The 26,674-nt window shown below is 31.8% G+C and overlaps 5 protein-coding genes and 1 long non-coding RNA gene across 10 annotated transcripts in view; 3 read left to right on the forward strand and 3 right to left on the reverse strand.

The window, feature by feature from the left end:
• Nucleotides 1–5,831: 5,831 nt before the first annotated feature.
• LOC117208858 (facilitated trehalose transporter Tret1-like) lies at nucleotides 5,832–10,214 on the reverse strand. Its single transcript, XM_033450287.1, has 3 exons — nucleotides 10,132–10,214; nucleotides 9,815–9,890; nucleotides 5,832–9,283 (listed from the first exon to the last, which is right to left on the reverse strand). The coding sequence occupies exons 2-3, from the start codon at nucleotides 9,864–9,866 to the stop codon at nucleotides 7,905–7,907; spliced, it is 1,431 nt and encodes a 476-aa protein (XP_033306178.1). The 5' UTR covers nucleotides 9,867–9,890; nucleotides 10,132–10,214; the 3' UTR covers nucleotides 5,832–7,904.
• LOC117208865 lies at nucleotides 9,181–11,457 on the forward strand. Its single transcript, XR_004487784.1, has 3 exons — nucleotides 9,181–9,315; nucleotides 10,134–10,396; nucleotides 10,711–11,457. It is a non-coding gene; the product is annotated as an uncharacterized LOC117208865 (long non-coding RNA).
• A 1,064-nt stretch (nucleotides 11,458–12,521) lies between these two features.
• On the forward strand, nucleotides 12,522–15,102 carry LOC117208863 (tetraspanin-13). Of its 2 annotated transcripts, XR_004487783.1 has the most exons (8): nucleotides 12,523–12,654; nucleotides 12,745–12,870; nucleotides 13,308–13,475; nucleotides 13,604–13,702; nucleotides 13,772–13,894; nucleotides 13,965–14,093; nucleotides 14,258–14,385; nucleotides 14,577–15,102. XR_004487783.1 is itself a non-coding variant. In XM_033450294.1 (7 exons), exons 2-7 carry the CDS (start codon nucleotides 12,811–12,813, stop codon nucleotides 14,646–14,648), a joined length of 651 nt encoding a protein of 216 aa, XP_033306185.1. In that variant the 5' UTR covers nucleotides 12,522–12,654; nucleotides 12,745–12,810; the 3' UTR covers nucleotides 14,649–15,102. The 2 variants fall into 2 exon arrangements, 1 of the variants encoding a protein (XP_033306185.1); XM_033450294.1 differs by lacking the exon at nucleotides 14,258–14,385 and having other exon boundaries at nucleotides 12,522–12,654.
• A 1,955-nt stretch (nucleotides 15,103–17,057) lies between these two features.
• On the forward strand, nucleotides 17,058–19,816 carry LOC117208862 (cyclin-dependent kinase 2-like). Its single transcript, XM_033450293.1, has 5 exons — nucleotides 17,058–17,409; nucleotides 18,589–18,784; nucleotides 18,857–19,129; nucleotides 19,276–19,479; nucleotides 19,558–19,816. The coding sequence occupies exons 1-5, from the start codon at nucleotides 17,294–17,296 to the stop codon at nucleotides 19,666–19,668; spliced, it is 900 nt and encodes a 299-aa protein (XP_033306184.1). The 5' UTR covers nucleotides 17,058–17,293; the 3' UTR covers nucleotides 19,669–19,816.
• Nucleotides 19,817–19,967: 151 nt separating this feature from the next.
• LOC117208860 (proteoglycan 4-like) lies at nucleotides 19,968–22,187 on the reverse strand. The gene is made up of 2 exons (XM_033450289.1): nucleotides 21,592–22,187; nucleotides 19,968–21,390 (listed from the first exon to the last, which is right to left on the reverse strand). Exon 2 carries the CDS (start codon nucleotides 21,382–21,384, stop codon nucleotides 20,392–20,394), a length of 993 nt encoding a protein of 330 aa, XP_033306180.1. The 5' UTR covers nucleotides 21,385–21,390; nucleotides 21,592–22,187; the 3' UTR covers nucleotides 19,968–20,391.
• An 80-nt stretch (nucleotides 22,188–22,267) lies between these two features.
• LOC117208855 (microtubule-associated protein tau) overlaps nucleotides 22,268–26,674 on the reverse strand; it is a 32,374-nt gene continuing 27,967 nt past the window's right edge. For all 4 annotated transcript variants that reach the window (XM_033450280.1, XM_033450282.1, XM_033450281.1 and 1 more), the window contains one exon: nucleotides 22,268–26,137. In XM_033450280.1, the coding sequence (XP_033306171.1) occupies nucleotides 26,057–26,137 (81 nt within the window). In that variant the 3' untranslated portion in view covers nucleotides 22,268–26,056. The remainder of the gene's footprint in view (nucleotides 26,138–26,674) is intronic.

Below are 26,674 nucleotides of genomic sequence, written 5' to 3' on the forward strand. Positions count from 1 at the left end.
CATTGATCGTTAGAAAAGTAGCCAGAGTAATCGTTGTTGTCAATTGTTTGTAAAATACAAGCTGTCGGATGTTTGGAGAAAGGGCGTTCATTAAAGAATTGTATTATCTTAATATCGCTTTAAGGGGAATTTAAACGAGATTTAGTTAACAAGAATATTATGGCGATTAAAAAATTTCTCTGCTCGACAGCATTCTCGTATTCAAAACTTATTAATTTTAACGATCAGAGAATGGTCTTCTTTGCAAAACGATTAAACGAATATAATTATTTGTTCTCCTACGCACTTATATATTTTACCGTACGTATATGCACACAGAGTTAATTTCTATAAAAAAATTCTATGAAATAATCGCGACAATTTTCTTGTTAATATATGCAATTCACCCTTGGATAATAGTATTATATCGTGGTAGATGTAATTATCGCACGCATAATTGAAATCGTGCAAAATAATGCAAATATAATGTCCGAGATGACAAATTTATCGATGATTATAATGTTTGATTTTGATTGTTTGTCCATAAGACGCATATCAAGATCGGCTGCGTACCAATGAAACAATAGCTTTATCGCAACTATATTATTCGAGGAAATCTTATGCATGTCACATTTCTTATCGTCATTCGAGATTTAGTCGCAGTCAAAGGACGAATTTGATCATTGGCAAGCATCGTTTAACTACGATATAAGCCGGTAGTTTCTGAGACCTCGCCTTTTAGAAATAATAATTTAACAAGTAAAACGTAACTCTGAATTTTGCCAAAAAGATATCGTAAATCGTGAAAGGAACGTTCGACACGATGTAACGATTAATTGATTAATTGTCGAAACGATGGATTGAAACGATGTCGTACGAGAATTCGATTTAAGAGGAATTAATTGATAATTGACGTGATGCATTACTATTTTTCTCGATCGAAGCAAATCGATCTTTCACGAATTCAACTCGTGCGAAATACGACACGTGTGTGATTCCGCTCAATCCGAACAAGTCGAAATAAAAGTTACTTTTCTAGTGTATACGCAATTAATTCGCATTGTACGTATACACCATCACTATTGATTAAAAATTGAAAATAATATCAATGAAAAAAAACATATATATATATCGATACGTGTAATTTGTTACACGAAGAATAAAACGATATCGAAATAATCGTGTCGAAATATGAACGAACCGTAAAAGATAATGTTTACTAGGTTATAATTCATACGTACTTTGTAATATCGAATAATACGCGTTATTAGAGATTAACGATATATGTTATATGAATATTTAGTTTAGCATAAAATATTAGCAATCACACTGTGAAATGATATTTAAGCATAATTCGATAAATGAATTGTTTTATCCATCGATACTCGACCAATTTCTATCTTGTCAATTCTTGTCTTTTACGCCGAATTATCAATTTTGCTAATATACTATTTCTCTTATTATTCTAAAGGCAGCCGTCCTCAGGAAATGTTGCTCTTCTCAGGAGACGGAAAGGTCGAACAGGCAAGCTTATGTCGCGAGATTCTTCGAAATTAAAGATCATATTCAGAGAATCATTTGTTCATAGAATATTTCATTACGTTATTAAATTGAGAAAAAATTTTACGTAATAGCTCTGTAAGTCTTTTCTCCACTGTAAGCTTTTTGTTCCTTATGAGATCATTTTATCACTTCTTTCGATTGTCAGTAGCAGAGCCTTTCAAACTAATAGTCAATTCTTCATCATCGATTCTTTAAATGTATTTGTTAAGATCGATTCGATATTATTTTCATGGTCGTAAAGGCACTCTCTGAATATGCATCCCAGCGCATTCTATCGAAATTGTTGAATAGATAAGTTAAATTTTTAAAGTATAGCACTCTTTAAAGAAATGTTGTATAGAAAACAATGGCCGATTATCGAGGTATTATCGAAGCTTTCGAAAATGTATTTGCGTCGCACAATCCATCATCGATCCTGCTCGTCGATATTTTCCAATATCTCGTAGGGCTAGGTGATTGTATCTCGAAAAACAAGGGATTATCGACCTCGTAAGATGATTTTTTATCTTCTCTTCTTTACGTGAAAATCGAAAATTCAATCGTGACGAGTACAATTCTCGACGACCCGTTGCACTTTGTTAGACGACGAGTAAAACGTTGTTACGAACAGCGAGTGTAATCATCGGTACTTACGCTAGCTACGTGTAGAGTTACAACTGTAATCGTAGATCGTTCGTACATTCTGGCCGGCATTGTCGAGACAATTTCGCGGTCAATATGTTTAGTAGGCCATCGCTATAGATATTTATCGTGCGTATTTTCTAAAAAAAAATATAAGACCCGTTTTTCTACTTGAAATCCATCTGGATATTTTCGCTATTACGAATAAACAACAAACGTTAAGTTATTGATTTCTGACACAGAACACGGTTTAACATCAAAGAGCAAGAAGAGGATGAATGCAGTACTTCTTGGAAAAGTGATCGTCAAGGGATCTAATTACGACCAACTAATCGGAGCGAGGTGCTATAGGCAGACTAGGTCTAGCAATCTTATGGATTTTAAACATCACGAAACGTTCTCTACCGAGCGATACGTCGTGGTGTGTAAAAAATTGATTGCTACAGCCTATGCTCTGTCGTAGCGATCTTGCACGACGTGTGTCGCAATTTCACATATATACCTATAAAATATGCTAGTTGTATAGACGAATTGAACATATTACGTTGTGTATCGCACGTGTAATACTGGTCGTTGGTAGAATATTCACAATAGACTTCGTGGCGGTTCGTGTACGCTCGCCACTAGAGGAACTCGCATCAAACCAATTTTCGAAACTATGCCTTTCATACAGCAAGTATGTCCTCTTATGTAATCTCCACCATCCAGCTATTCAAAAATTTAAAGCTCGCTGAATGGCAAGTTTTATTCCGACGAGTTCGCTAGGAGACGCTAAAGTTTAGCCTAAACGCATCTTCCTAATTCTTTCTCATTCGTTCGTCCTTTTTTCTTTCTCTGTTTCTCTATTTTCTGTTGCGTCTTATATTTGGACGACAGTTTTGTGTCCATAAAAAATTCATCGGAATCTCAAAGAATTGTTGTTCGAGCGAAGAATACCGCTTGTAGCGAAAAGGAAGAAACGTGACGAGGAAAAATGTGATCACTTATGCCAGAGGTACTGTGTACAGTATAAATACAATATTATACGCAGACGCATAACGAATGATTTTCATTTCTCTAACAAACGAGTATAAAGTTTCGATTACAATGATGTTACTTGCTTTTTCTCTTTACGTTGTTTATTCTAACAATATTTCTACAATTTATCGAACGTTAGTTATAATTTCATTTCATACGTTAAATGTTTCATTCGTTATGGTTGAATATTTACAACGTCGTCTTTTACTTTAGTATTTTATAGGCAATATTTTTAATATCACCGTCAACAGACTTTTTCCAACCGAGAGAGAAAGTATTTAGCATTGCATAGCTTGTGATATGCAACGTGTACGTGTGTGTGCGTCTGTATATACGTGGGAATGGTTCGAGTATAAAAAATCCTCCTAACGTTCTCGGTTGAAGAGAAACGCAGAGACGCAGATCAAACAATTTGGCCTAACGCGAAAAGTTTCTGCCGTTAGTTTCATCTTTTGACGAGTGTGAATCTGTAATTGAGAGGAGCGATGATGTGGTCTTGACTCACGATACGTATACAGGGTGTTAAAAAAATGAAAATCTGGAACTTTAGCAGCTCGGTAAAATTGTTAAACGGCGCTTAATAACATAGAACTTAAAATCAATGCGTGCATACCCTCAAACATTCTTGACTTCTTCTATATACGTATGCCTTTTATTTATTGTTGCAACTTTTTTATCTCTTTACAGAAAATTTATTGATCTGATACCTTGAGTCGACGAAACATCGTTTATCTTTCTTGGTTTTGGCTTTAAAATTTTTTATAACACCCTGTATATTCTCAATGCGATAATCTAGACTAGCGTGTTGTCGACACGGTGACGTAGGAGCGCTAGTCGTTAGTAGCGTGCACAACATTTACATAAATTACCATTTCAGTAAGTTCAAATTTCTATCGGAAGTAATAAGCATCTCGATCTTTAGATTTCGTTTATATCAAATTAAGCGGCGAAGAGATAAAACTGAGAAACGAAAAAACATTGAAAATTAGTAAATTAATATTGCAGGTTTAAGTATCGTTAACTAAATAAAACGTATATTTCTTTAATCAATCCTGGGAAAGGATCCTCGCTCGCTCTGGTCTCTATTCAGTTCTGTATCTCGAAGAGATTCGGGGCACATTGGAAATACGTATTACGTAAAATAAATTTACAAACGTTTATAGTCCCATTAGGCTCTGAAAACAATGATATCTTATTGTTTTTGTAATAATAATAATATAATAATAATCAGTAATGTTGCACACATACAGTTAAATAATATGGTAATAATATAATATTGTAATATAGTAGTAATATACATACTGTAATGAAAGAAACGATAATTGCTAGGAAAAGGTAACTGCTAGGGAAAAAATGTTTAGTTTTATATGTCCAGATAATCCTGTTCCTACGTCGCCAAGAAGTTCACAAATGTAAAGCCAAGTACCATTATAACAGTATGTAAGATAATTGCGATGAACTTTCGAGCCAGCAGTCTAGTCTGTATGGAGATAACGTGTGTGCCAAAATGGAAAAAAAGTCATTATTGTATCGAAATAAAATTGTATAAAGCGTCACTTTTTCCTTCGACAATCAAAACGCAGTGTATGTTGTATCGCGTGCATATTTTTGTGCAATAAATAAGAACATATGCCAATTTATCGCTCAGAATGCTTTACATATGTCGTATTGAAAAAAAAAAAAAAAAAGAAGTAAAGAAAAGGAAAAGAAAGAGAGATCTCCGCATTGTGAATGTGATGCAGGAACTGTTTCTGGTATTTCTAAATTGCGAAGTGATTAATTTTTCAGGTTCCATTGGCCCCGCTGTTTCTCTTGTCTTCTTGCCTTTCTCTAAAGCTAGAAAAATGATAAAAAATAGCGTAAAATGCAGTGGTTCCTTTATCATCCGTTATAGAAATTGAAATATAAACCGTTTCCGTTCTTTCATTTCCTTAAGATAAAATTTCGACATATTTTAGGTGTGCGATTATCCGAATTTTAATCTTTAATATGATCAGTTTTTCGTTTCTTCGAAATTTTGCACTCCACGACTCGCTGTAAAACGATAAAAATGTTTATTTAGGAGGTAAGTAACCAGCATCGAGTATCACAAGATCGTATTGAAAATATAGAAATCTAATTACCGTATGTCAGCGCATTTTTCAATAAAATATTGATCGGAAAATGGGTTTCGAAGTTTTAACAATAACGAAACGAATTGTACGATCTAATACGATAAATCTGAATTTCTTCGTTGCGATCGCACGCAACAAGCGGTTATTTTATTCAAAGAGATAACACTTTATTAAACATTTCTATCCACGACAAGAAACGAGTACGTATTTAATACAACAGGCATAAGCAGAAGGATTTATCTTAGGAAATCGTAATAATAATCTCGACAATGAGACGTGTATCATATTGACGATGTTGTAAGATGTTAATGGATGAAATATTAAGATTTATGTTTCTATATTGTAATAACATTTATGTATAATGGTTATTATAATGCAAAAAATATACATACTAGTTGTCCACGTTTGCATTCTCACTATGTTTCGTTATTTCCAAAATCCAATTTGTATCTAAATACTCGTGCGGTGTTTCGATACACCGTATCATCCATATTTATGTTTAGGAACGAACGAATTTGTAAATAAAAGAATTCTCAATTTTCTTTCAATCAATAACATTTATTGTCAACGTAAATTGCAAACTTCTACATTGTAGAAATCTGTAAGAAATACATTTTAAGTTCAAGTCTTGCACCCTGCCTTAAAGGGACTTGTAGAGAGTCGTGCAATTGCGTGAACATAACATTTTAGAATAAGAGTAAAACCATTTTACAATAAGTACATTGTGCTTCATGATATTACATAAATTCACTACATATGCTATCGACAAGTGGATAAAAAATCGACGTAACAGATGATAATATCGATTCGATCATACGGTTACTTTATGATAAAACCACGTGTTTCATATGCAATGTTCGTTGTCTGCCATTAGCGACGTTAATAATAAGAAATATTTAATTATAATCGGGCCGATTATATTCTGCGCCGAAGCTATTCTTATAGTAATATGTTTCACCCTGCCTAAAAGGGATAAATAAAGTTAGTCATGCTACGGTGCTCACCTAAATCCATCTTGCATCAGGGCCATTGGTGCGCGAAATTCTTAATACTCGCGATAATATTCGCGACGCGCTTTGATAACATATTTAATCGTATTATTATTCTTGCACCCTGCCTGAAAGGGATAAAAGATGGTTCTAATCACCAAACTAATCACAAGGAACATTTCAGAATCTTTGTATTTAATCCGTGGACTACTCTGCCACTTAAAAAGAATTGTTTCTCGTATAGATGAAAATCGATTAAATTAAAGTCGTATTTTTATTAAAATTGCGTTATAGTCGTATGGATTAAACCAATAGTTCAACTAAAAGCAAGCTACTTCGCGTTTCGTTTCTATATATTTTGATAATCCACGGATTGAATAATTTCATAAGAATTTGATAATTTCGTTATTTCTAAATCTGTCATCGTAATAAATCAGTTCAGTATTTTACCATAATGTGACGTCGTTTGGCGATAAATAAATATGCGCTTCACGATTAATTAAAATCTATCAGTCTCAACGTTTAACCCTGCCTAAAAGGGAAAGAAGATGGTCATGCGAGTGTGCTCTTTTCACAATTGGGGCCCTAAGTAACGCGCACTCATAATACGACATGATTTCTGGAAATTTTTACCAACAAATTTCCAGAAATGATGTGTAACAAATATTCGCATTTGTCCTCCGTTAAAATTGCTTCGGTTACTATTAGTACCGATTAAGAATTCATCGTACGTTTCTCGCGAATAATCGAAATAATCGATCGATATTCACATAAGTGGATAAGTAACTATAATAAACGGTCGACAAATATTCGCATAAATCTGGTTTAAATCACGTTATCTCTTTTTCATTACTTATTTTCGGGATAACGTACGATTTCTGTGTAAATGTTTGACTAACAAAATGAGATATATGGAGTACTTATGTTTGTTTCTACTAGCGTAGATGATTTTTTAAATGAATTCACCAAGAACGTGCACTGTCTTCGCTGATCAACGATGAAATCTTAATCGAAAACCTTTTTAACGATCTTGTTATTTCGACCGAAGCAAAAAGATCCTTCATGTGGAATATAAGGGCCCTCGCTTAAAAAGATAAAATCTTACACCCTACATTATTGTTTAAAAAAATACAAAGAATATGTCGTTTTTCGGAAAATTTCACTTCTTGGTATTAGAAACAATAAGTTAAATTACCTCTTGGATTGAAATTTGACGAACGGCAAATTTGACATTTCTCGAGCTTAAAAAGAAATTAATTTCAGTCTAACGCCAAATATACTTAATACATGTATGTGTCATATAGATTTCAGAAAATACGAGGAAGACATACTTAAAAAAAAAAGCTGTTCAAAGATTTTCAATATTTTCACTGAAACGATGGTTCTTTGTTCGTTCCGAATATTTTTCCATACGTTTCGAAAATTCAATAATATTTCAATTTCGTAAAGTTGGTATTATTTTCACTCTTCGTTTTCCTCGGCATCGACCTCGCCCTTTCATTAACCTTTAAAGGATTATATTACGATAAATCGAATGCCAATTGATCCTATTAATCACGTGAAATTTACCCGGTTAACTTATCAATACGAATCGAAACCATCGTTTCATCATTCACCTAATTTAAGCTAGTGTATTAACGTGGATCTTTCGATTATTTTTTCCGCACTTCTGTTGCTTTTTCTTTTTACAATTTAATTCCTCCTGTATCTCTAACAACGATTTTCCTTTAGTTTCTGGGACCATAAACAGTATAAAAACAATACCAAGGAAACAGCTGACCGCGAACCAACCGAAAGAGGTGTAAACACCGCAAGAATCGGAAATGACTTGGTACATTTTTGAAACAAAGAACGCCAATAAAGATGCCCACATATTTGCTATAGATACGGCAGCTCCCTTTACGTTAGTCGGAAAAAGTTCTCCTAGCATCATGTAGGACAATGGATTCAAACCTAATGCGATAATGAGCTCGTAAAATATAACAGAGGCATGAAGAACCCAACCAAAACCGGTCATATTCGCTAACACGTAGTGTTTTAGCAGATAAAACGTTCCGGTGACTGTTAAGGACAATCCACCGAGTAAAGTAGTGACAAGAAGCAGTGGCCTTCTACCTAATCTGTCTACTAAAGCTGCCGCACCGATACCGGCTATCAACTGAAGAACGCTTAGAACGATCACCGCTATCCCAGCGGATAAATCTGTATCAGCCTCCTCGAGAATTTCTTGAGTATACGATTCTATAGCGGCTAGACCACTGAATTGCAGAACTAGCTGGAGGCCGAAACTGATTACAACAGCTCTTCTATTACCTGGGGTGTTGAACAGATCCCAAATGTTTCCTTTATCGCTGAGATCTCGCAATACGGTCTTTTGCATTTGTTCTATATCTTCTTCTAACTGATCTTCCGTCGCGTATCTCTTAAGACACTTCAAATTATACGTCGCTTTATCTTCGCGATTTCTCATCAACAAATAATAAGGAGATTCTGGCATCCAACTAAACGTCAGGAAAAAGATTATGGGGATTACAGCGCAGCTGTAAGCTAGACACTCGTACGACACGAATGGGCCGATCGCGTGAGCGTATAATTCACCAAATGTTACCATTAACTTTATCAAAGATCCCAGAGATCCTCTGATCTCCTTATCAGCGATTTCACCGATGTACATAGGACAAACGACGTAAGCCACGCCAAGCCCTATGCCGCCGATGAATCTCGAAACGTAGAGGACGTAAGGGCACCAGGCTACGATGATTAAAATCCAACTAATAGTCAATGGTATTCCTGCAAGCAGGAGGCACACTTTACGACCCAGTCGATCAACGATGAAAGCTGCGATAATATTGCCAGGTATCGAGCCGAGAAGAACGAACGAAGCGATCCACGAGGCATCGTCCGACGTTATTGGCATATAGGACTCTGAAGACTTTAATTTTGGTAGAATCGGTGATGTCCAGCCTATATGGGAACCGGAAGTTGCCATAGATAAGGTGGCTGTACCAGGGAAAAAATGAAAATAGAATAAGGTAAATAATCATAGCGGTTAATAGCTTAATCGATTAATAAATGAAAATAGAGATATATTTAACTATGGAATCTATATTCTGATCTTGTTCTGTTATCGTACCTATTTTTGTGAGTCGAAAATAGTTCTGCAATTTATGTATGCATTTGAGAAATGTTTTGTAATTAATATTTCGTCGGTTGAAAAAAGCCACGAGCAAATATTACAATATATTATTTTTTGTTTACCAACTTTATAATTAACGACGTTTGTCGTATCTCTTAAAATTAATGTTTATTAAAATTAAAAATCTAATTTATTAAATTGCATAAAATGATACGTTTACATATGCCAGCACTTCATTAATTACACTTAATGATCAACGTAATGTCACCGGTATACCATTAATATTAAAACCTTGTTGGTTAGTGTAATCATTATAACAGCAACACATGGTTATTATTAGATAAATGTTAAGATGAAAAACTGAATTTCTTCTTTTGCTAACGGTTTGTAATTACCTGTAATCGCTGCTAAATATTGCGGCCACCACTTAATGCGCGATTTGTTCATCTTTCTTATTTCTTCTTTTACGGACTGTAATATTTCACGAAGTTAGTACATATAGTTGAATTAAATATTATAAATTATAGAATTTATAAAAAAAAAAAAAAAAAATACGGTCATTCCCATTTCATCCGATAAAATAATTTTTCATCTAATGGAAATATTTTCCTAAATTATCGATAAGAAATGTCAGTCAAATTAGATTATAGGGAACGGAAAATATTCATTAAATTCTGATGAACGATTAATAAGTATTTATTGCGATATTTACAGAGATAACGATGAAACACGACGATGCCACCAGGAAGAACGACGGTTTCTTGTTCTTCGTACCTCTTTCTAAGACATTGTGGACAGAATGGGAGTTTAATCACGATGTACTACACTTTATATGTCGGTTTATCAGTTTCCCCTGTTATCACAATCGAATCTTATGCAGACCCCTCCTTGCGACTAGTGAAACCTATTGATATTTTCGAGACACGGAAATAAAAAGGAAGAAAGCTTCAGAAGAGGAAAAGAGAGAATTTGAGGAGGTATAAGCTCGAAGTATTTATAGCTTCGGTATTTATTTCTTCGCTTATTTACTTTTTTAAATCAAACGGCCTATTAGAGATTTGCTTAACTATTTATTGAAAGTTATTAGTACAGATTTTACAAAATTTATCGAAAGACTTAAATATTAAATATGTAAAGAATTTCTTTTAATATAATTATTTGAAAAAATCGCCATATACTCGCGAATATGTTAATTTTTATACAAGAGTATCGATTAATGCGACTGCTGAATATATGTATACTTCCCCTTCTTCAAAACGCAAATGAAATATCAGTATATTTTTCTCAACAGTGCTAAAATACAGGCACCGTTGAAAAGTACTAGAGTGAAATGAAATGTTAAAATACACAGTGTTCTACTTTAAGCATCGACCGTCCTGACGTTCCACTGACTTTCATTGCATTGATGAAACTACACCATCGTACACACAGCACTTTCAGAGTATGAAATTTTAATAATACCATTTCTGTGAGAAGTAGCCGTCCATTTATAGACACAAATAGTCCATTTATAGATTATAAACTTATTATGCTTACTAAATTGTGTAATTGAGAACACGATATAATGTTATATTATTAGCAATATTAGAGAAAGAAGAAACAAAGATATTAGAGAACACAGAAATCTAGAAATTACAATGTAAACTGTACTTACTGTCGAATACAAGCATCAAGATTGCAAATATAAAGATCAAACAAGACTGATAACGAATCTAGTAATTATGAAACATTCATAGTTTACATGTTCAATGTATTAAAAATAGCCGAGACATAGCAGCTATCTGTTAGACAGGATTACGTACTATCAGAGTACTTCGTTTACAAAATATTTATCGAAAAGATGGGAACAATATGAAATATACAAAAGTGAAAGGTTATAGTAAGGAAATAGAGTAAGTAAATTATATAGTTTCTTAGAATATCTAAATTCGTATTTCATTATGGTATCTCTTATTGGAGGAACAAAAAGCAGAGAAATGCCATTAAAAATTAAATTCGCACGAGTTATTTGAAGAAGCTGAGTCATTGTAAAAAAAAACGAAGGTTGCTGTGCAAAAAATAAGAACAGAATCCAAGTATTTCCTCTTTAAAAATCGCAAAGATGATTTCTAATTGTTTTGACAGACGTCGTCCAAATCTTGTCGAACAGTTTTACGAGAGTACGATTTTCATGATGAAATTCTTCATAAGATACCATATATCAGCAAAAGTAAAATACACAAAGTAAATTTTACACGATTGAAACGATCTATACGTTACTCAAGATAATATGAATCGAAACAAACTAATATTTTATAACGAATACAAATTAAGTACTTAAAAGAAATAAGTCATTTTTCGTTGTCGGTTAATACACTCTTAAAATTATTGTTACAATTTTTTATTAGTTCATTATATTGTACATATAATTTATTACATTGTGTATTAACAATACAATTGTTTTTTAAATAGTTCCAATTATATCTTATAAATATGCGATCGTACCATTTTATTCATTTCGAAATTTGAAAGCACGACAAACAAACGACAAACGTGTTTCATTGTGATGTTTAAAATTTATGATACTGAACGTTCGAGCGGTAATAACTCAAATATCTTTCAAATATTTTATAAAAGTCTTATGTATAACGAGCAAATAAACATACATATGTATGTTATCTCTGACGTTTAATTTGAATTCCGTGTGAAGAATACTTAATCTTTGCGCATGATATCGTGATACATTTATGGTGGCTATATTTTTGTGTCATGGAAACGAACTACTCTTTAGAAACATAAAGAACATTCTACGTCGAATTTCATCTTACCTTAGCAACTACAAAACGTAGTTATTCGATAAGAACAAACACATTCGTATAAATTATTAAGCATTCTAATTTAAAGCCTATCAAAGTTTTATCAATTTATATTTATTGCAAAAAATTACTTTCATTTTTTCAATATACATTTTAGAATTACATATCACTCGAGCCTTAAAATTATGAAAACGTAACTCATTCTGTCGTATTCTGTACCTTTTTATTTTGTATAAATCTACTAGTACAGATTAATATATATTATTGTGTATTTATAAAAAAATATGTGTGATGAATGTGTTTATCAGGCGCGAAGAATCTGTTTCTGAAATTTCGCGCCCGACGCTGCGACATCGAGAGATCGAACTCGTTCCAATGTATTCGAGCCGTTGCAGTGCTAGCAGTCGTAAATTGTCTGTCTTCAGCGAAAGGGTAGTGAGGTATTTTTTCATTGTACCAGTTAACTCACATGCGATTTTCTTATTAATCCATGGTATTAACAATAAAGTATTCAAATTCTTCAAATACAGTGATTCAACGACTCAACGAATCCTCACGGGTGACTACACCAAAGGGAACAAAGGCCGTATACGAAGATGTGCGGTGGTTTTACGTGCTCTAAAAATGCTTTGACGGCTTTAAACATCCTTTATATCGTAAGCAGAATTTCCGGAAACAAGTTTACGTACACCACCGAACTTTTGAACAAATACATTTTGTTTCAATCGTATTTTACTTTCAGCCACGGATATTTTATCAAATTCTATAATATGCGAGCTATGAAATAATATTTTAGTTGCTATCATTATGAGAAAATTGCCATGTATTGCTGATTAAACAAATATAGTAAAATTTTATAGAGAGCACTTCTATATGGAAAATTAGATATTTTAATATCATTATATGCACATAGCAACACCCAATCATTTTAATAATTAATGTAACTGCAAAAAATGTGATAATAATCATAATAAATGCATACACAGAATGTTAAAAATTATGAATTTACATGATATTAAATTCTGACATTTAAATGTTTTCCAACACATTTTTTAATTTTACAAATTCTGAAAAGTATATCTTGATATTTTAGGTTGTTGCATTTATTTTAATTGGTGTAGCTGTTTATGGAAGAGCTTCTGCATTAGTCACAAACCTTCCTATAATTGGAGGTATTTTAGCATGTGGTGTTATTTTGATTCTAATTTCTATACTTGGACTGATCGGTGCTGTTAAACATCACCAAGTTCTATTATTCTTTGTATCCTTTTATAGATTTACAATATGTAAGTAATATCATACTTGTTGGTATTATCATATATATTTATGTATGTAAAAAACATTTTGTACATAATATTCTTATTATAATCCTTAATAACATCCTTATAGTACATGCTTATCTTATTTCTACTGTTCTTAATCCAATTCAGTATCGCGTGTGCTTGCCTTGCTGTTAATACCAAACAACAAGAACAATTAGCAGAACAGGTAATATTAATATTTTATATATATCATTATTCTTGATAGTAGGAAAAATATTTAGTTTATTAATTTTAGGGTTGGAAGCACGCAAATGAATTAATAGATAAGGTTCAAGAAACTTTCAAATGCTGTGGTTTCAATGGCACTGAAATCGCATATATGAATAATTCAGATCCATTTATTGAATCTTGCAAAATTGTAAGTATAATTTAACACGCAACAAATAAATTTAATTTTAATAACATATAATAATGTTTTAATCGTTTAGAAATATTGTTGCCAATATCCTACAAATACTGATTGTGAATGTCCATCTTGTATGCAAAAATTACAATCTACGATTGATTATGCCTTTAAATTATGTGGCAGCATAGGATTGTTCTTCAGTTTTACAGAGGTAAGAATTTATGAATTATTTTATATACCATATGTATTTGATATGTGTTCACTTAAAAAATGCAATGTTAAGTGCTTAAAAGCATTACATTTGTTCAATTGTTTCACTCTGTTAGAGATAACAGTGATTTACTTAGTAAGCGTTAACCTGTGAACCCATTGCAGTTTGTTGGTGTTTGGTTGACCGTGCGATACAGGAATCAGAAAGATCCACGAGCTAATCCTAGCGCTTTTCTCTAGTCTAACACCATCGCCATGTCCTCTGTCACCTCATATGATCCTCCTAATAGATGGTGGGTGGTTCCATATTGTGATTTTCTATTTTATATATCAATTTTTAAGAGAATATTTTTTATCAGCCACATTTTATGTATAACATACCATCATGTCGCATTTATGTAATTCAATATATGTACTAGTCTTACTAAATTTGAAAATTAATTTGATTGGTTTGTGGTGTAAACCATGTACATTTAATTTCCAGGTGATTGCAGCTTTCTTGGCAAAACGTTACAGAAATCAACTATATCAACATTCAAAAGCTGTTTTTCCTTAATATACTTTTTTTTTCAACATACTTTATATCATTTAAATATAAATATTTTTCCAAACTAAAACTAGATTCTAATAAGTAATAGGTGAATGAGTTGTAATCAAAGTCTTGATCGCTTTGATTTGCATTTGGAAATATTAGGTTATTTAATAGCCAAGATATAATTCTTATTTCATAGTACAAATACCATCTTGCATATAATACTTGCATATAATTCTTGAGAAACTGTTGGTATTTCACTGCAGTTTATAACGCTCAACAGGGAAAAAACGAAACAGCACAAATGAAACAGTTATAGATTTTTAGAACGGATAGATAACTAATAATAGTTAAAATGTGTGCTCTAGTCATCCATTTAGAACAATCGTACTAAGCCTCAATGCGCCTTGTAGTTTAATATTTAGATACGTTTGTGCAAGCTCGTTTCCATAAAACTTTGTTTATTTATGCAGCATAATTTATAATATGATTCACTAATTCTCATCATCAAATTTTTATTTTCTGTCAACAAAGCTTTTAAAAGAAATGATTTCAGGTATGTTCTAGAAAACGTATATCCTTTTATGTTATATCTATATAATATTTTATATATACATAAATTCTTCTAATTTAGTAGAAACTTTTTCTATTTTGATTTCCAATAATATCTTTGTAATATCCATAAATATTTTTCAAAATTATATTTTTGCATTCGCAATGCAATATACATTCGCAAATTATTTAATTTGTGAAGTTTTCAAAATAAATATTTCTTTCTTAAACTAATCAGACAAATTTAGATCAAATTATTTTTTATCAAAATATGATGAAAGAATACATTCATTGTGTATTATGAAGTATTAATAGTTAATATTTCGCTAATGAATCAAACATTAATCCTACAATAAAGTATAACATGATAATTAATAGAATTAATAGAATTCTTTTAATCTTGAGATATTATCATAATACTGCCGTATGTACAATAATGGTTTCAAAATCACTTTATTACCAATCTTTAATTTATAATCTGCTTCCTCTAATTTTTATACTTACTTCTTTCATTATAAAGATGTATTAAACTGTATTCCTAAATCTTATGTATAATGTGTTTAAAAAATATTGCAATTAAAGCTTTTGAATTATTCTACCTAAAGATAAAGTATCATTATTTTAACAAATTATACTTAGAAGCTTAAAATGTTCAATGTTTACGTGAATTTATTTAATTTTATAATTAATTCAAATTTTAAATAAAAAAGCAATCATAATTATCTATTATACTTGGAATGTTAATTATACATTGCATTATACAATAAATATCTTATTAAAATAAATGCTTAGATTGTGCATATTCACATTTGATTTGCTTTGTGCAAGTAATAACATTTTTTTAATTTAAATAAGAAATGCATGAATTTTTTTAAGTAGTAAATTGAATTATTTAAAAAATTTAGGAACAATTTAGTGAAAAGAATTATGCAGTGAAGATTTAATAAAAAAATTATCCTAACATTCCAATTATTATATTCTTTTATTTTTATATAAATTAATAATTGTAATTATGAATTAATTATAATGTATACTTAACATTCGTCATATAATTTTTCTATGTGTAGAATATCATATTATAGAGTATAAATGAACATATATATCTCAAAATAAATAATATATGCAATGATATAATTCATATATGTAATTATTTCGAAAGCGAAAACGCAATTCGCATGATATGTTTTCAAATTTCGTTAGAAATCCCAAGATGATTTATAGCAAAAGCACAGATTGATAAGAGCATGAATTAAAGATATAGACACATACATATTTTACTATCTTAAGTTTTTCTATATATTAATTATGATTATTATGGTTATTTATTATATTAATTATGTTTAAAACTACAAAAACATTAATTAAATACATTTCTTTCGAAGAAAGGTATATTTACGTTAGTATTAATATGAATATGATATAAAAATAAAGTAAACGATGTAGGATATTAAGATATGTAGAAGAACATTAATTTAACACTAATTTAACATTACTTTTAAGTGTTTCGTTCGATTTAAATATTTTTTAATCGGTGGGAATATTTACAAACGTAACAAATTATATGCTGCGATTAATTTCGACGAGTTTTAATTATCACAGTTCTGGTACTGATTAGTTATTGTTATTATTCCATCTTGTAATGTTCTTTCTTTAAATAAATATATATATAACTTGCAAATAAAATTGTCTACGGTCAATGATTATTTTAGTTACATTTTATTGGAATGTTTAGTAAATATATTTAATCATAATTATGTTCTATATAATTAAGCAATTAAATGAATTAAACTGAACTAAATTGGCATATTATTACGTTCGTATACCTGTTACATTAGCGATTATTTAATAAAGCGATCAATCGTGTAATTCTATCGATTCCTTGAATCGATTGTTCTAAATTTTAATAAAAATGGCTACTTTGAAGCACGCATGTCAAGTGGGTTATTGGTGTTGATAAACAAAGAATTTTAATAAAACGGCTACTAAAAAGTTTCGTTGTTGTCTGTCGACTTTTATCGATATAAAATTTCGAAAAATATCGGAACGGTGTTAAAAAATCGGCAATTACGACGGAGTGTCAAAACAGTAGTGACAACGTCGAACGTGACGTTGAGGTTATGGACAACTTCGTCAAGATTGAAAAAATAGGGGAAGGGACCTATGGGGTGGTTTATAAAGCCAAAGATAAGTTAACTGGAAAGCTGGTGGCACTTAAAAAAATTCGTCTTGAGACGTACGTCGATTGTAATATTTATATATAAAAATCTGGAATCCTTAATTTAATGTATACCTTTGCCGGGTGTTGTATTGTTAGCATACTACATTAACCGCAAAATGGACATATAATACTTTTAATAACAATTTAAGTTACTAGAATCTGCACGATATATATTTCGAAATCTATTAAATTATTTATAGAGTCTATGTTTTTAATCTAGGCGGATACCCACTGGTATTATTTTTTCTTTGTCAGTATAGAATAACTAGTATATAACTAATAAATATTCCTATTTCATACTTGTAGCAAAATAATTTTTCAATCAATTTTTTTATTGAATAGTCAATGTATATATTACTTGTATATATGTCGAATAAATATACATCTAATATTTATAAAAGAAAACAATTATTTTAATTACTAATATTATACGGATTGGTTGTCTTGTAATAAGGAAATAGTACTGTTTTGCTTTTTCAGTGTTCTGGATATTATATACTTTAAATATATATTCGAATGATCTGGTACCTTAGGTAATAGATTATACTATATAACCCAAAAATTGTTATTGAATTGAAATCATATGTTTCTTCAGAATGAAGATATATTTTTGTAGAATTAATAGTTTGTTTATCCTGCACACATTTAAGTAATATGCACGTATCTATGGTTACAGAATTATTGTTATGCAATCATTCTTATTTAACTATATAAATAACTTCTGGAGATAGTGAAATAAAATACCATATTGGTTAAGCTTTTGCTTATATGCATTGCTAACACATCTGCTAACTTACACATTGGGGTCAGCTGAATCTGCAGGGGCCACGTTACACTAAATTTTCGTAGCACCACATTATTCAGCTTGTCCCATTGTGTCATGCTCAGCTGGTTTTTAATTTTAGACCTTTTAATTTGTTTACCATATACTTAAATGGGATTTTCTTCTGTGTATTTGTTTTCCAATGATACCTATTTTTATAGAAATTTATAATTTTATACTAATTACACAATTTACATACTGCACTTATTATTTAGATTTATTGAAACTCACTTACACATCTTTATTAATTGCTTTATGTGTAAATAAATGTATTTATTATAATTTTTTGAAGGAAAAGGATAATTCAATATTATAATCTATCATTGGTGATCAATATATGTAACTAATAATGTAACGTTAATTTACATCAGGGAAAGCGAGGGTGTCCCATCCACTGCTATTCGGGAAATATCATTATTAAGAGAACTTACACATCCAAATATTGTTCAATTATTTGATGTGGTAGATGGTGACAATCATCTTTATCTTGTTTTTGAATTTTTACAACAAGATTTAAAAAAGTTATTAGATTCTGTGAAAGGAGGATTAGATCAAGCTCTCGTCAAGGTATTGCGCAAAAAAATTACAGTTGAAAATAAATGCATGCATTGTTCAAAGACAGGTCTCTTATGTTTACAGAGTTATTTGTTTCAATTATTGAAAGCAATTTCCTTCTGCCATCTTCATTGCATTTTACATAGAGATCTAAAACCACAGAATCTGTTGATAGATCGGGAAGGCCACATAAAATTAGCAGATTTTGGATTAGCCAGAACATTTGGTGTTCCAGTTCGAACATATACTCATGAAATAGTAACCCTTTGGTATCGAGCACCAGAAATACTTTTAGGAACTAAATTGTATTCCAATGCAGTAGATGTTTGGAGTCTAGGTTGTATATTTGCAGAAATGGTAATGATAGTTCTAATAATATAATAATTCTGTATAAAAGAGAAGTGTCATTTATTTAACCGTTCCGACCGAACATCGGCACGCCGCGCCGTCGGAAGACTTAATAATGAGTTTACTTTTTCAAAACAGTTGCATTATTCTTGCAGGCAACTAGAAGAGCTTTATTCCCAGGCGATTCAGAAATAGATCAACTTTTCAGGATATTCCGTACATTAGGTACACCTGATGAGAATATTTGGCCAGGAGTATCACAGTTACGTGATTACACATCAATGTTTCCAAGGTGGGAACCTCGACCTCTAGACGAAGTTGTACCTTCCTTTGATTCTGATGCCAAAGATTTACTTTTGGTAAGACTCGCTTTGATAAGAACTAAAAATAAATATTCAATCTTCTTATGTTAGTTTTAATATTACATATTTTAACAGAAACTTTTGACTTATGACCCTAATCAGAGGATAACAGCAAAAAAAGGATTGAGCCATCCTTATTTTACTGGAGTTACATTAGTTCCACCACCACTGCCAAAGAAAACTTGATCTAGATATATTATTTCCTAAGTTACTATGTGTTTTGTAATTCTTCATACAATGTAAAACTGCCAATAATATAATTGTTAAAATTATATATTTTTGGAATCTTATATTAAGCTGTATTTTTAATTCCGATATATTGAACGCGTTTTTTTTTTAACAAAGATATATATTTTGATTTGTACATTAAAAATCATTTATACATACTTTATTATGTCTACGTTACTTTAAAAATTGTTATACCTTTAATTATTATTATTCTTCATAACAATACATATATTCTTGATAATATATAAATATTTTTTATTCGTATTATAATCTGTAAAATTTTATTTACGACATTAAGTGCTGTAAATATTACATTTCTCGATCTTCTTCAAAGGATCCACCACTTTTGTAATAAAAGATGTGACATTAAAATAGGACTGTTTTTATTAGAAAGAAGTACGTAGAATTAGAAATATGTACTTCAAGCTTTCCCTTTTACTTCATCACTTTCGCTTTCCCACTATCTTCTTACAATAATTTATATTACAACTACTTAAAAGAGTTCTGCATCAAAATAATATAAAATCATTAATCGAAAAGCGCATATTTATTGACTTAATATTTCGTTCATATCGATTGGTTTGCTAGGTTCAATGTACGCAAGCAATCATTCATAGTTCGAGGAAACTTCTTCTCCTGAAAGATCTCGATAACAAATAAATTTACTGATTTAACACTGATTTAATGTGTAACACGTTCTGTTAATTTCGGTAAACTAATTTTAGTATTAATTTCAGAAACTATAGCAGTTTCTTGTGGCGTAGGAGAGGGTGCCAATTTCGGAAGCCGTAATTCTTTTGGCGATACTTTTCTAGACGTATGAGAGGAAGATTTGTCTGGACTCTTTAATCGAAGACTGTTAGGAGGACGCGGAGAATTAGGAGATTTCATTGCTTTATCTTCTAGACCTTTCACCGAAGTACCGCTGGAAGGACGCGGGGAAATAATAGATTCCATTGCTCTGTCTTCTGGCGATTTTAAGGAAGAACTACTAGGAGGGCGCGGAGAAGTAACAGATTTCATTGCTCTGTCTTCTGTAGATTTCAACGAAGAACTACTAGGACGTGGCGAAGTAGGAGATTTCATTGCTCTGTCTTCTGCAGATTTTAACGAAGAACTACTAGGAGGGCGAGGGGAAGTAGGTGATTTCACTGCTCTGTCTTCTGAAGATTTCAACGAAGAACTACTAGGAGGACGCGGGTAATTAGGTGATTTCGCTATATTTTCTTCTGAGCTCTTCGGACGAGAGCTAGAAGGACGCGAAGAAACCGATGATTTTACTGTCTTCTCTTCGGAAATTTTTAGTTCAGAATGATTAAGAGTACGCGGGGAAATAGGCAATTTCGCTGTACTATTTCCCGGACTCTTTAACTGAGGATTATTAAGAGAATCTAAATTTATGGGAGATCTCGCCGTTCTGCTTTTTATTACGTTTTTATCTTCTGAACTTGAATTCTGTTTGTTCCCATCTTCTACCTCTATAGTTTCAAGAGGCGATGAACTTTTCCTTGGTTGTACTGTTTCAGGAGATTTAGCCAGACTATTTCTTACTGCTTTAGGAGTTACCATAGAAGATGGTGATGGTAGCTTTTGCGCCTTTGTTGGAGTACTTGGTGGTGGTTGTGGTGAATCATCTTTTGCCTGTTCAGTAGATAAATTGATCTCTTCAACCATATTATCCTGAAAACCAGATTAACGTGTAAGTTGACATATTAAAAATATTTGCACTGTAAATTGAATTTAACTATATTTAGCGTAATTATTAAGAATTTTGATAAAAGTGTCAAATTTATAATTAAAAAAGGTAACATCCGACTAAATCGCATATTCCATAAATTTGATGTAATTCATCATTGAAGTGTTACTTATGTGCAGACTGACCTTAATTTATAAATGCGGTGATTAGCAGCGATGCTTCTGTGTCCACCAAGTATTACATGTGAGGGTGAACTACACGCTGTGCTTATTGTTATCCATATAAGAAAATTCACCGAAGTAACTCATTAAATATTTAAATAGTCGAGAAATTAAAGCTAAAGAAAATCATTTCTATCTACTTAATATTTTAGTATTAGCATTTGTGTATGCCATTAACTACACCTGTGCTTTTATAAATTACGCTGCATGTGCTACAAATTATTACTGATTATTAAGAACAAAAAAATGTGATAATACAATTGTGCGCATAAACTTATTTCGGTAGGTTCTCTATTTTTCTGTTTTTATTCTATAGAAAAATTTAAAACATTAAATGGATATTCTCATACCATGTATGAAATGGACGTTGTTTTTTTTATAAAGAAATTATACGTGTAAGCAACATTTTAAGCTCCTAATGATAACAATTTTATATTGCATTCTGCGAATACTTTCTCCTTAAACGTTATTAAATTTACTTTCATTATTTTCTGTTAAAACATTTACTTAGAATATAGGTGTATATCTACAGGTGACAATATAGTTGTAATCCCATAAAGCACAAAAAATTACCCGATTCTATGTAACCAACTAATCGCAGTTTTAACCTTTTGAGGGTTTAATAAAAATGCTGGGAATATAAATTTAAAAACAAAAATATTATTATAATGGCTCTCTTGTTATGTCTGACAATATGTCGAATACTCGTTATACAATAATATTCGTATGAAGTGTGATTATTCGTAACGATTACGGCAACTTATTATTATGTATCTAATTTTTGTGAATCATCGGATAATTAATCAAGTTGAAATATGTACTAATCAGTATATGGAAGCAATAAAGTATAAATAATACTTGATATATACCTTTTTAGCATAGATTGTATGAATTTTTCAAAAGTCGTATGATTGAGAGAGAAAGAGAGAGAGAGAGAGAGAGAGAGAGAGAGAGAGACATTTCTCTGAAATTATTTGCGATATTTCAGTTATTTTGCTTTTCCCATCGACGTTTTACTTTATTATTGATTCTGATTTTTCAACTGACTGTAGATCAGTCGTAGAATCTAAGTATTTATTCTGATGTATACAACAAATAGAGATAGTTTACGTATCTACAGTAACGATTACGAATTTATCGTATTCTATCATTTAAATACAATATGAAACGTATTCGATGCAACCGCGTGAAATATTTTTTTTCTCACTCGATGCATCGAATATGATTGCTCATTGTATACCATTCTAATATCATTTGTATTTCTTGTGTTCGACTTTTCAACGGGGTTCCTCTACCGATCTACGTAGAGATGACAGCAACTTATTCCACGGGATAAGTTTCTTCAGAACCCGGCAATTCCCAATAAATCGACGCTCGACGTCGTAAACCTCATCCATTAGAGATCCATATCTTCGAACTCTGTTCTTAATATGCATCGTTTGAATTTACCGCGAGAAAGCTGCTCATAAATTCAAGCACAAATTGGGTGAGTCATAATTGCTTCACACTAAACTCTTTCTTCTTTCGCTAGAATCGAGCATACGATTTATATACACGAGATGTGAATGCCGCAGAATAGTTTTCTCTAACGGATAAATTTCCGATAGATAAAATGTAAATTCGGTAATGGAAAAATCGTACTTGATTTAACTCTTGAACATCAAGATGAGAGCAAAGTAAGTGGATTACATGGCGCGTAAAACGATTTAAGTCTTATAGCGTGCTGCTAAGCAATAAATCTATACATGTATCGATAAATAGAAAGAAAAATTATTGAAAAGTTTGATACTCATAAACTTCCTTAGCCTTAATAACGAATGTTACGGTAAAATTGATTTCCGTTTGATATTTCAAGAGTTAAAACAAATTGATTCGGTTTAATAAGCGATGGTTAATGAAAAATGCTAGAAACTATTCAAATACATTATACAGAGTGTATCACAGAAAGTGTTACGAGATAATTCCTCTAAAATTACTACGATTAACAAGAAAATTTGTTCTACGTATATTTGTTATGGAATCTTTTGGATGGCAAAGAGAGACTTTCCGTGTTAAATTACGCAAAATATAGAACGATGTTTCATCCCAAATAAAATCTACTTGGAAATACAAACACTGTACATTATTTCATTAAAAAAGAAAGTGTAGAGTCCTCTTTTTAACTCGCTAAATGAACAATTAAATAATTTAATTAACAAATCCTAGAGAAAATATTTTTTTCTTGTTTTCTTTAATAGTTTTAAAGGAAACAACTCGTAATACTTTATCCTATACACCTGATATAGATATATCATGTACAGAGTGCATACAGGAATCTCATTTTTATGATAAAAATGCATTGTCCAAATACACAAAGAATATATCAAAAACTTGACGCAGAATGTGTATATATTTATGTGTATATTCTAAACTTAGTAGTTATAATCATTCAATGAACGTCGTACACTCCGTACATGTTTTCAACAGGTGGTGATGCACAAAGAAAACAAAGTTTTTAATTACTATTATTTTCTTCTTTCGTATCATCTTATGACAACGTGCAATTAATATCACCACTTCGAATTAATCGATGTTTCTTCGGTATGTCAGTACGTAGGGATAAAATTGATAATCAGTGCATCACCGCATTTTGTCCTGGTACTTCAATTATTTTATATATAGAGCACGTATCCGTTTTCTTGAATCCGGGAGTAGGCGAGTTTACGTAAACCTTTAATATTAGATTACATTTATAGCGTTTAATTATAGTTCCTATGTGACAATATAATTACAGCGTTTTTCATTTATCTATTATTTCATCCTTACCATTTCATTCGCAATATTCTTCCTTTTTATGTTATCACCACCGATATCGAATTTTATATCTTTTTACGTAGGCTGAGATTAATTTTATCGCGAAGCTTGCCTTTATTCGAACTTTAAACATTTTTTCTATGATATTAGTTAATTTTAGCGGGTTATCAACTGCTGCATTTTCTACTTTCCTCTCGTTTTTCTTTCACTTTTTTTTTTTCTACCGCAATTTCGAAATCGAATATATCGCATAACCGTATTTATTTACGGATACTAATGTTAATCGAATTATATGTACGTTACACAGATTGATGAACGCACCATAAAAAAGCTAAAATAGAATTCAATTAATCGTATAAGTAGCTCTATATGACTTAGCATTAGGATTATGGTTAAAATTATTTATTAATCAACGTTATATTTTGCTTTTCGTTACCATAGCACATCCAAAGCCTTGTTTAGTACGACAGTTAGCTATTTACACTATAGCCGGAAAATTCGCGTTTCCTTATTCCAGTAGGTTTAACAAAAGTACACCTACTCTCGGTCTCGTCAATTACGATATCGATCAATTCGAACAATGAGTCTGACATTATGCGATCGTAAAATTGTTCTAATTGCCGTGCTAGTGTGAAACCGTGTTCCAAGTGACTACGAAAAATGAGAATTCATTCGTTTAATTAAACTTAAACGTATCGCGTTACCGCATTTCCTTTTCAGATCGGAAAAATGCCTTTAGAAACGTTCGCGTCTTAAAATGGTTCTTATCGCAATGTATAAGCATAGTATTTTGCGCTCTTATCGTCGTAGGTATCGTCGTATCCGTGCAAATCTCAAATAAGGGAAGCATCGTGTCCTTTGTTCGAGTATCTCCTTATATGTAATATGTAAGTTTACGATGAAATCGAAGTATCTGCGTATTTATAAAAATTCGAAGAATCAGGCGTGATAATTGGTAAGCTGTTTCGATGTGTTGGACAATTACGCTACGACAAGTATTACAATGATGTACGATTAATGTAATTTGTGTTCGGTCGTATGAAAAGTTTGGAAAACACATTTTTTCAATCTGAAAAAGTGTCGCAAATTATCCGAAGTGATTTCGTGGATAAATGCGTTAACAGAGTGGGGGAAATCATTTTGCCGGTGATCGTAGTGTTATACGCCAGACACGTATACACATCGTATACGTTATCGATCGTGTAAGAGCACATAGCGACGAGGAAAAATACCCCTTTGCCTTTTGCGCTAGTTTTCATCGATTAAACGCCAGAACTCCGTGCGAAAAACTCTGTCCCCGTATGGCACGTAAAAATGTCTCCCAGTCGTCGTTCACTCCAGACGATCGTGATGTTAAGCGCGATGTGAAATAGAGCCGGATCTGTCGTTAATCTTAAATCTTTTATTAATCGATTGAAAATCATATACGATACGCTTGCGAGAGCGTTACGATGAAATGAATTCGCACGACTATATGTATATGTTGCTTCTTCGTTTCTACGCGCAACGTTTCCACTTCATCGAACAACGGGTCAATACTGGCCGTTCGATTCGATGATCGAGGAGGGAGGATTACGGATGATTAATCAGACGCAAGTGACAAGGAAATCGGGTCTAGCGGTTGAGTTTTCGTGATCTAGCATTCCTGGTTGAGGTTCTCGTCCGATGTAGGCAGACCGTTCTTGCCGGCGGCGACCGTGCCAGGGGGCACAGGGCTCTGCGGGCACAACACATAGGATTAAGGTGGCCCATTAACCTCCGCGTTACAACCTTGCTAGCTCGTTCTAATCTGGGTCACGTTAAACCTTTGAAGCAGCGCACATTTTTCTCTTTGTACCAACTGTTATGTATTTACCACCGATTTATCATAAATCATTCACGAACTATACGTACGTACGTGACACGCGTAATATGTATTAAGGGTGTGGAGCAATGTCATCGTGATACGACGTATTGTAAACAGCGTAATCGTTTATGTCAATGAGTAATTTTATCACGTATATTTTTGCAAGAAATTCGCCTGTATAAAATAATATACCTACATAGACGCAATTGAAAATGTGCTTCAAAGGATTAAGCAACCATTACATCTTTTTATTATACAAGTTTTAGATATTTAAACTTTCTTCAGTTTCATCGGCTTAATTACGTTAGTTTTTTCTAACGCGTAATCTCGCAAAATTTAACAGATCGTAGTTCACAAAGGAAGAAAAACGTGTTGCTTCAAAATTATTTCGCAACGTAGTATGAAATT

This window comes from Bombus bifarius, unplaced genomic scaffold, assembly GCF_011952205.1.
Source record: "Bombus bifarius isolate JDL3187 unplaced genomic scaffold, Bbif_JDL3187 scf7180000008163, whole genome shotgun sequence".
Lineage (NCBI taxonomy): Eukaryota > Metazoa > Arthropoda > Insecta > Hymenoptera > Apidae > Bombus > Bombus bifarius.

Excerpts from the sequence above, each read along its gene's own strand:
- LOC117208863 (XM_033450294.1), top strand. The coding sequence starts at position 12,811 with ATGTGCGGTGGTTTTACGTGCTCTAAAAATGCTTTGACGGCTTTAAAC. Across the intron at positions 13,703-13,771 it reads AAGAACAATTAGCAGAACAG|GGTTGGAAGCACGCAAATGA; the intron begins GTAATATTAATA and ends TATTAATTTTAG. Across the intron at positions 13,895-13,964 it reads TTATTGAATCTTGCAAAATT|AAATATTGTTGCCAATATCC; the intron begins GTAAGTATAATT and ends TTAATCGTTTAG.
- LOC117208860 (XM_033450289.1), bottom strand. The coding sequence starts at position 21,384 with ATGGTTGAAGAGATCAATTTATCTACTGAACAGGCAAAAGATGATTCA.
- LOC117208862 (XM_033450293.1), top strand. The coding sequence starts at position 17,294 with ATGGACAACTTCGTCAAGATTGAAAAAATAGGGGAAGGGACCTATGGG. Across the intron at positions 18,785-18,856 it reads TAGATCAAGCTCTCGTCAAG|AGTTATTTGTTTCAATTATT; the intron begins GTATTGCGCAAA and ends TTATGTTTACAG. Across the intron at positions 19,130-19,275 it reads GTTGTATATTTGCAGAAATG|GCAACTAGAAGAGCTTTATT; the intron begins GTAATGATAGTT and ends TTATTCTTGCAG.
- LOC117208858 (XM_033450287.1), bottom strand. The coding sequence starts at position 9,866 with ATGAACAAATCGCGCATTAAGTGGTGGCCGCAATATTTAGCAGCGATT. Across the intron at positions 9,284-9,814 it reads ATATTTAGCAGCGATTACAG|CCACCTTATCTATGGCAACT; the intron begins GTAATTACAAAC and ends TCCCTGGTACAG.